At 42.1% G+C, this 10,404-nt stretch overlaps 2 protein-coding genes across 2 annotated transcripts in view; both read right to left on the reverse strand.

Annotated features, from left to right (window-relative positions):
• Positions 1-1,914, reverse strand: part of cnnm2b (cyclin and CBS domain divalent metal cation transport mediator 2b) — a gene marked incomplete at both ends in the record, with an annotated part of 36,367 nt that extends 34,453 nt beyond the window's left edge. The window contains one exon of the mRNA XM_079219555.1: positions 429-1,914. Coding sequence (XP_079075681.1) covers positions 429-1,914 — 1,486 coding nt within the window. The remainder of the gene's footprint in view (positions 1-428) is intronic.
• A 1,272-nt stretch (positions 1,915-3,186) lies between these two features.
• On the reverse strand, positions 3,187-7,169 carry as3mt (arsenite methyltransferase; the record flags this gene model as incomplete). Its single annotated transcript, XM_079219182.1, has 11 exons — positions 3,187-3,438; positions 4,341-4,463; positions 4,553-4,692; positions 4,873-5,004; positions 5,083-5,164; positions 5,310-5,379; positions 5,471-5,607; positions 6,179-6,329; positions 6,432-6,559; positions 6,841-6,889; positions 7,153-7,169. 11 exons carry the CDS (start codon positions 7,167-7,169, stop codon positions 3,331-3,333), a joined length of 1,137 nt encoding a protein of 378 aa, XP_079075308.1. The 3' UTR covers positions 3,187-3,330.
• Positions 7,170-10,404: the final 3,235 nt, after the last annotated feature.

Here is a 10,404-nt window from a genome sequence, read left to right on the forward strand (position 1 = left end):
TCTTGTTCCTCCTCGTCCTCCTCCTCCTCGGCACAGGAAGTGACCAGTGCACCTCACTACCGATGTGGCTGCTTCAGTGCTTTGTGAGGCGGGCCCCAGATAATAAATGCCCAAACAACCCTTTCTGTTTTTTTTTTCCTTCACTACCTGGAATTTCTTGTGAAATCAGGAGCACACTAAATTCTCCTCTCCCTTTTATTCCCGAAGATCAGGTTTTCGACATTTAAGATTCACCTGTCTACCCTCCCAAATCCAAAAGGGGTGGACAGGTGAAAGGCCAACAACCAGCTTGTGCAATGACCTTTGACACTTGAGACTGGAGAGAGATTGGACTTGTGTAGTGAGCTTTTCATTTGGCATCAGAATAGTAACACACCAAAATACTCATATACATGGGAAAGTAAGTGCACTCTATCTAGTTGCCTCACCTTTTTTAAACTCCTCCAGCATTGCATCCAACTTGGTGTCATTGAACACAAAATGTAACGGGTGGCTGTAAAACTTTGTGATAGTTTTGAGAGGGGTGCAATCATCCGGGTCCACAAACGCCAGGTCCTTGACAAAGAGCAGATCCACTATGTTGGACCTGTCGCCCTCGAAGACTGGGATGCGCGTGTAGCCGCTCTTCATGATCTCGGACATGGTGTTAAAGTCGAGGGTGCCATCCCCGGGGATCATGAAGCAATCTCTCAGCGGCGTCATGACGTCCTCCACGGTCTTAGTCCTGAGCTCCAGCGCGCCCTGGATGATGTTCAGCTCCTCCTTCACCAGGTCGTTGTAGGGGTCCGTGACGCGCAGCATCTCCAGAAGCTTCTCCCGATTGTACACGGTTCCTATCTCCTGTCCCAGGAGGTAGTCGAGCAGCTTGCTCACCGGGTAGGAGGCGGGGAAAGTGAGCAGCATGAAGAACTTGGTGAGGAATATGGTGTTGGCCCCGACGGCGAGGCCGTGTCTGGAGCAGATGGCCTGGGGCACGATCTCCCCAAAAATGACTATTCCAATGGTGGACATGACCACCGCGATCAAGCCTGAGCCCGCGATGTCATCCAGCAGGATGGTCAGCGTGGTGTTCACCAACACGTTGCCGAGCAGGAGCGAGCAAAGCAAGTAATTCCCTTGGCTCCGGACCGGCTCGATTTTTTTGGCGTAATTCTTCTCCTTTTCCGTGCCGCAGTTCTGGACTATCTGGAGCTCCATGGGGTCCAGAGCCATGAGCCCCAGGTTCAACCCGCTGAACATGCCGGACAGACACAGCAACATGGAGATGAAGATGACCTGGAGCCAGAAGGGCAGCAGGAACTTTTTCTCCTCCACCACGATCACATTGGTGTCGGCCCCGTCGTGGTAGATCCAGGTGTTCTCCGTCCACGGGTCGTGCATCCCGCCCACGGCCGGTGTCGCGGTGGCGATGCAAAGGTGATACGACTTACTCCTCTCCGTCTTCCGCAGCGGTTTGACCTCGATTTCAACTATTCCGGACGTCTTTCGACTCAGGATGATGCTGGGCAATATAATTATATCCGAAGTCCTAATACCGCAGGGATGCAAGCTGGACGAGTCCTCTTGGCTCTGGTTATCCCCCGAGGAGCTGTCAAGGCTCCCCACCGCCCGGCTCCGCTCGTGTTCCGTGAAAGAAATTTTGGACCAGGTCTCGTTGTTGATGTTCAGCCCGTACACCCTTAATTTCACCCGAGAGCGCTCACTCACCCGCAGGTAGCCCCTATCCATGAAGGAAATGTCGTCCGTGTCCTCCAGTCGGAGCCCTATGATGACGGTCTCCTCGGACCCGTCCTTGCCACTTGTCGGGGTGACACAACAGCCAGTGACAGTTAAGAAAATCATCGCCAAAGCTCGGACCCGGTTAAGTGACGCCATTTTTGCAGCGGTGGGCGCTTGGGATAACGGCTCTGCCATATCGATAACCATTGGCAACCAACCTCCTGAATGAAAAGGGCTTTTAAAAATCAGAGCCAGTCGGAGTCCGCCTTCATCTCCGCCGAGGGTTGCCGTGACTTGTGCATCGGGACCTGCTCGTTCCCACTACGTGTCCGACACTGATGACTCGCGAGCGCAGGCTTATGGGCCAACTCGTGCCTCCCCTGATGTCCCCGAGACAGGCGACGGTGGCGACCAATCAGCAGAGGCCGTTGGCCCGGGGGCGGGGCGTGCGCAGCCTCCTTGGCGAATCAAATTCCAAAACAAGTGCACCTCATGTTAAGACAGTCGAGACTCAGCTGACTTTTTTTAAACATACATCCTACTACAGGAGATAACATGATTGTACATGATTGCAATATAATCGTAAAAATACATATCAAACAAGGTAGGCACAGTAACATGAGCTACTGCTCAAAACAATGCAGTACAATATGCAGAAGTAAATACTACTTTATGTGACATGTATATTGAGACTGTTACAGTTTTGAAACTAACTACATCTCCTTCTCAGTTTGTTCTATTTGAATAATTGTAGGAGGTCTGAAGAAAGTGTTCTGCATTTCACGAGGAAGCATGATTATAAAAATGTTGTCAAAAAAACTTTTGTAGCAGAAATATATATTTTTTCTTTCTCCTTTTTTCATCCCTCAGATTTATCTTTGGACTCCATGGGGTGCGTATTGTTTCAAAGAAGGATTCTAGTCATCAGTGACGACTACAAAAGGCCTGTTTCATATCAATTATATACCTTGCAGACTTGTTCTTGGCTTAAAGTCACCTCACTCAGTACTGGTGTAAATAATTCAGAATATTTTATGTGCAAAAATGTATCATTACATGAATATGTAATTGTCCTAACAGAAATAACACAATAATGCTGATATTAGTTTGAACACTTCTACAAAGCTCACAAATGCAAAACCTGTCAATATACTGCCTAAACAAATCAATATAACTTGAGGTATTATAACACAGGTAGCAAAGGTGGAAAAGTCCTGATGAAGGTGTAAAGGGCATGGATACATAATTCAGATGTTTACGATTGTACACAAATGGGACAAGGCACCAATACTGTTCAAGATTAGGAATAGTTTGTTAATCTGTGGGCATTTGGATTATTTATTAGTCAATTGAATTAAATGAACCTTTCCAGTCTTTTCTGTTATTCAAGTTGAAGGATTGACAAGCGTGTATGCACAGAACATCAATAAGACACATGTTTATGTGCAAGTGATTCATTTTATTTGCTGAAATCACATTTAAAATGTTAATAAGACACAACATAATGCTATTGCATCATAATGCATAATTTAAATCCGTACATTTGAACATCTTTCATTATTCATGCACAGTATGATGCTGGGCCTGTATTTCTCAGTGCTCTTGCCGCCATCATTTGCAGCAGGTCTCAGACTTTGTGCTGCAGCATCCCCCTGTGGCTGAACCCGGACTTTGTTTCTTCAGCTGAAGGACCAGCTCGAAAGGATCCACAATGCCGGCCTGTGAAAGTAGTACAACAAGGTAGAAATCAGTAGAGTTTACTACATCAAGTACTACGTGCATAATACTTTCATGCAAGACAGTTTGTAAGAAATTCAGAAAAGTTCATTCTCACTTTTTCTGAGTTCCAGCATTAAACATTATTATTATGCTGAACAAAGATTGTTGTACACTCAGGTTTTAAATGCATGTTTACACCTGATATCAGTGTCTCTTTTATCACACACACTGGTTGATTATTAAATTAGCATTTCACAGTAGCTGTGCTTTCAAGAACAAGATCTAAGGCCTTTTATTACTATTATCACCAACTAGCCGTGTTGATTAGAGAAAAGTATCTCAAGCCTGATTTTACGTCAGAGGGGCAGTCCAAAGGCTAAACCCTGGGAGCAATTTAGATACATCACTGACATCTTAAATTTATCTATTTTCTCAACAAAAAAAAAAAACGAAAATAGAAACCCTTCAATAGCATAATAAATTACCACGAATGATTGCAACATTAGTCATTGAAAAACATATTGTAGGTGTCACACACACAGGACGACCACGAGCGCTGATAAGATGGCATTCCATTAGCTGAAAAGAGAACATTCCTTCCTGTTCAAGGTTCCCCAGCATGACTCCACAGTCTGGTTATGACTCCAAGACAGCTGCTTGACCTTGTGCGTGTGGCTGTGTGCGTACGCATGTTTGAGTGGGTATGTGAATGTTTGTGTGTGTAAGAACTTGCAGCATGCGTCCTGATGCACACATGCATGTGTGACTCTGTGCACAGTTTAGACAGTGGGGCTCTCTGGGTGTGTCACACACTTGAAACGGATACGACCAACACACTGACCTCTAGTGCTCACAGGAAAATCACACAAAGACATTTCCCGGAATTAAGCTACGACGCTGACCTTAGGTTTGGCTTCACAGGGCTCAGAGGGGCGTCCCGGTGGCTGGAAAGTGAAGTCTTCCTTAAATCTGGACTGGGACAGGATGGTGGCCACCTCTCCATCAACCTCCACCACATTATCGACCTGTGAAATACACTCACATCTGACATCATGTGCATACAATGCATGAGCTGAAGATATTGAGATGTTCTTATACTGAGAGACGTGCCGACCTTAAATGTGTATTGGCAGTCAAACTGGAAGCTGTCCTCCACCCCTCTAATGCTCCCGTTATATATGACCTGAGAAGGCTTGGTGTTGCCTTTAGGGATCTTGAAAAGGCGGTATGTGGCAGAGACAAACTTGAAGTCAGCTGTATTGCCAGAACAGGTAAGAAAGAAAAACGGAATGCAGCAGTCAATCTCAACAACAATCTATGATGTTTTGTGTGACATATCCCCTGAACAATTAACAACTGATACTTAAAAATCATAGTGAAGATTTTATTGTTGAAAATAAATGATTAAATAACTAAGAAAAAATAGTCTCAAACCCAGAATGTCCTGCAGCACTTTGTTGTCAACCGTGATGACGCTGGCTGCAACCAGCCGTGGTGGGCTGAAGCCCACTTCTTCAGCCAGTTGCAGCAGGTCTTTCCACCAGAGCGCTCCACCAAGACACTCCCCTGCAAAGAGGAATTACATATGATATTCTGGCACGTGTCTGTGAGCTTTTATGGCAGTAGGATATTAATTTGACACACCCCACAGGACTTTGTGATTTTTAATTTCCTCTGTTAGTCTTCCACTGCTGTACACGTCACTGAAGTACAGCTCCCCTCCATCCTACAAATCCACAGTGAAACAGTGTAAGCTACATAGACTAATAGGTTTTATGATTCACGGACAATCTTCTTTTTTTCCTTTTATCACAGCATTGTTGTAAGGAGATTGTAAAGAGAGACCAAAGGTCAACTCAAAGGCAGTGTACCTTGAGCACACTGTAGGCTTCAGTCAGGACTCTCTTCTTGTCTGGAGAGAGATTCACCACGCAGTTGGAACTGTGGCAGAAAAATCAGCTTTTCAACTTAATTTCTTGAGAATTAAAAAGCATAAAATGACAAAACAAGGAGAGAGTAAATGTCTTCGCACATAATGATATCAAATGAGCTCTTTTCCAAACCCGCTTCGGTCAGGGCCTCAATGTAGCCATGGACGAAACTAACATTGGGCTTCTTGTAGCCAAACTCTTTCACGTGATAGTCCACATATGTCCTGGCCACGTCAAGCTAGAAGAGAGCACAGTGTTGCATTCAAAGATGTATTTGCAGTTTGAGTTACTTTATTTGTACCCAAGGGTAGACTTGGTTTGCAATAGAAAGTGAGGCATCCATCTTGACACACATTACAACAACAAGACAAACATGATGATAAAAGTACACAAAGCTAGAGATCAGTGCACTGTTATAATTATAATGTGTTCACCTGAGTGAAGGCTGCTGGAACAAAGCTGTTTTTATAACGTTTTGTTCTACACCGTGGTACTAAATATCTCCGCCTAGAAGGGAGAAGCTGAAATTCCCTATGCAAAGGGTGGAAGTCGTCCTTTAAAATGTAGCCGGTTATCCGTTGCAACTGTCTGGAGTACAGGGACTCTTGGCTTAAGCAGTTCATGCATACTGGGGAGCAGAATTGTGTTTATCTAAATCCAGAATGGGAAAGCTGTTGTTTGCAAGACAGTGACAGCCTTTACCAACAATCCCAGGGGAGCTATTTTTTTTAATTTTTCTCTATACATCATTGTCAGCTTACTGTGCAACATACTGTGGCCTAAATGTGATGCTGATGCACGTACATTACTTGGTCCTCGGTCATGTCAATGCCAGTGATGTGGCCCTTCTCGCCCACCAGCTGACTCAGCATGTAGCAGTCCCTTCCACTTCCACTGCCCAGGTCCAGTATCCTGCAGCCCTCCAAACGCTCTGGCACCACCAGACCACAGCCATAGTACCTGCGGGCAAAGGACACCCACTGTAAGCACCTGTGGATCCGTGACTATTGCGGTGTAAACACATCTGAAGCAACAAACACAGTGTGACAACAGTCCAGTGACCTGGCGCTGACTTCAGGGTGCACTTTCTTCAGAGCCTGGCGGATGAAGGCGGGGATGGGTTTGGCCTGAGCCACACAGGCGTTGCTCTTCAGGTCTCCGGAATTCTTCAGCACTTTGCCGTAATAGTCCTGTTGCAGAGCAGAAACGCTAACTCAGGCTGGTCCTCGTCGTACAGGATGCTGCACCGTGCAGTCAGACTCAACAACATTAGCTGTACTTTGGTCGGCGAATTCACCTCAACAGCATTAGCTGCTACTCAAGAACAGTACTGGGAGACAAAAGTACGTTTTAATACAAGTTGCCAGTGTTTTAGCTGACGTGAATTAGTTAAGCTAAAGCACCACAATCAGACTAGCGACCACTCTGACATGTGTAGTAGGTGTAGCATAATAAGTGATGCACATTTTACCTTGACATCCACGTGAATGGCTGTGTCAACGAAGCCTCCTTCACGCGCACTTAAAAACAAAAGGTTTCGTACATTAACTTTAAATTACACGAAACGCTACGTGACAGTAACTGACTGTTAGCTAGCTGCTAACTGGCGTTGCTGCTAACTACAGCAACTAATCGGTTAAACCGTTACTCTAAAAGTGTAGTTCCACGTTCTTACGTAACTAACGTCAACGTTAATATAACACCACCGTTACCGTCTCACGTTAACGTCGCCGGGTGATAGTTCAAATCCGATAAATAAGGCACGTGTGGAGGTTTTTCTTACCTGTTTCCATCAGCCATTTTCCCGAATGTGTGTGTGAGTATCAAAGTCCACAATTTGTGTAGAAGGCTTTCAGCGATGGTTTGCTGTCTGCACACACTCAGTTGTGTGTGTGTGTGCAGTTGACTTCTTCCTGAATAGCGCCCGACACACACACACACACACACACACACACACACACACACACACAGTCCTTTATTGCCGGTAATCACAGCTGAACCCTGGTCCCCCACGTTAAATCTAAAGACAACAGGTGGTCACCGGCAGTGTTGGGGGTAACGAGTTACAAAGTAACGGATTACAGCAACGTTATGACTTTTATAGGTAACGAAGTAAAGTAACGCATTACACTCAAAATATTGGTAACTACACTACTTTACTAGACCTCAATAAGTCTAGTATTTTTAAAGTATTTTTACCAGTCCGAAAAGTTCTCTTTTAGCGGCGCGCGAGGCACACGACACTTCCTGCATGAACAACCTATCACAGAACTCGGATCTGAGTGATTTGAGTTACGTCAACTGTTAAAGCGATTGAGAACGCGTTCTTGCACCAGACATGTATATATTTTCCACACGTAACATCAACATTAGTTAGCGTCAACAAGCACGCATCATTGTACTTTCTGCCTTCAAAGTAAAAGCACTTCCTGTTTACATGCTCTTCACAATAAGAGTAAATCATGTAATAAAACAAGTTACAACACTGTGGAAAGGCTTTTCAGCCTGGGCAGTATTGTTCTGACCCCAAGGAGGAACAGGCTGTCGGATAAAAGATTCGAGAGACTTTTACTCATGCGATACAATCGCTATTTTGAAGGTTTAGGGAATAGAGAAAAATTATAAACTTCATAGGATATAGTGCACTTTCTGTTTATTTAGGCAATGATGAAGTGGATTTTCTGTTTATTTAATTGCATTTTCTGTTTCTATTTTTTGGGTTAAGTGCATTTCTGTTTCTATTTTATGGGAAAAAGTGCCATTCATTTTTCTATTTTTCTTAAACCACTACAATGATTCCTATAACAAGCTGGTTTTGTTCTTAGGAGTCGGCCCCCATTTGGTTTAGTGGGGTCTCATGTTTCCAAAAGCCTGTTTTTAATGTGTTATGCTGTTTGACCTGAATGTCCCCACCATACACAGCCTCTTGTATCCTGTTGTTTGTGGATTTTAAAGTGAGGCATATTTCTTTGGTCAGACAGTGTGAACAGGGTTAATGTTCGTTCAAGTTAATGGCTGAGTTTTATATGCCATTTTGTTTTACATGTTTACAACTACAATACACTATGTGGAAAGGCTAAGAGATGCCCTTTATTGAACATTGAAAATAAAGTGATGAAAGGGCCATGATGTTTGTCCATGTATCTTTGCGGTTAATTTGAACATTTGCTTAAAACAATGGAAATTAAAGTAACTAGTAATGAAGTTACTTTTCAAATGCAGTAACTAGTAAAGTAATCTAGTTACAATTTTCAGAAGTAACTTGTAAGTAGTTACTTTTTCTGAGTAACTACCCCAACACTGGTCACCGGTCATGTCATAAATAATAATTACTATAGTTATTAAATGAAAAAAAAATTCAAATGGGCCAGCTTGATTTTAAAAGGGCATGTTTATTGAACATACATCCAGCGTGGTTGTTGTAATAAATCGCTTGTAATCAGAACATTCAAAGAATAGGTGCAAGACACCTCGCACACACACTGGTGAAGAAAGAAAACGCGTCTTAGGTAACAACAAGATAACAAGTTATCTACTGCATTATTAGTCACACGTACCCTTCACACAACTTAAGTCATTTTCTTAACAGAACAAATAATACCCATAACGAGAAAATAAATCTGTCCATAACAATAAAGCTAATGATTTCATACAAAATATGAAAACAACTATTTGGTTCACAAACATGTTACAGAATATTATACACATTTTCAAATATAAAGTGGTTCAGATTTTTTTTACAGTTCCAATATTATTATTTTTTTAAAGGATTTAGTCGATATGAAAAAATAGCTTGTCTTGGTACTACATGTACCACAATCACACAATATCACTTTCTAGGTCACAAAAAGCATTAACATATAAAGCACTTAAGAATGTGTTGAGGCATTCATGGGTAAGATTCAATCATCTTAATGTAAATACAGAAAGTTCATGTAACAATTTAACTTGTGCTAGAAGTTTTGAAAGACATCTTTTGTTTTAGGGTAGATATATAAATCTATGAGACCAATTGGTAGAAACATTTGTGCTTTGCAGACACTCCAATGTGTGCGTTTTTCTCCAAGGAAATCTGAAAAAAATCCATTTGTATGACACAATAACATTATCATAAGCATTACCATATTCCAGTTAGCTTCAGAGAGTGGGCAAACCAACATTTCACTTGATTTGTAAAAGATTCATACAGAAAGCTCATAATATAATCAGTGGCATGTTCCATGGCACATTCATCAACAATCAACATATACTTTATGTAAGCCCCTTGTATGATTTGGATTAAAAGGTGAAATTTAAAACAGTCAAGCTCCTAATGGCATTGAGAAGATACATGTAATGGAACTATGTGGTCTTTGTTTTCAAACCACAGTATTATAAATATTGCCTGTTAAATTTGTATTGTATGTCCATCGTTAAAAAAATAATATTGTGATGTAAACTCTTGTTCATAGATATTCAGATATTAAAAGACAACTATCAAACTGTTTTATAACCTTGTCTCATTCTTTGCTTATTTTAAAGTTTTTCTATCTAAACTAAATGAATGAACTAAAACTTCCCAAAGTCTTTTTTCAGTCAACAGGCCGCAGCTGTTAATGTCATTTTGTTGGCTTCATTATGGGATCATTACCTTCATATAAAGTTAAGTTTGGGATGAATATACACATACACTAAACAATTATTTTAGGCTATTGTGAGCATTTCCTCTCTTAGATTGATTAGTTAATTGCAAAAGATTGACAGGGCCACACATTCGTAAAAAAATAAATACAAATGAACAATACATATGGAGTTGAAAATCACACTAGTCCAGTTGACTGAAATCAGCCTTAATGGACTATTCAGGAAGCTCCTATAATAGTTGAATTAAGGAATATCATAACAAAAGCATGGTAAATGATGTGCTACTATGAAAATCCAAGAGTGTAAATGTCTCATATTATGTAGCTGGTGAAGGTGGTAATCTATTGAAGTGGCTGACACACAAAGTTTGAGGTCTGAAGTTGCCCATCTCAGTTGTAATCTCTCAGAAGCC

Source organism: Taurulus bubalis, assembly GCF_910589615.1.
Source record: "Taurulus bubalis genome assembly, chromosome: 6".
Lineage (NCBI taxonomy): Eukaryota > Metazoa > Chordata > Actinopteri > Perciformes > Cottidae > Taurulus > Taurulus bubalis.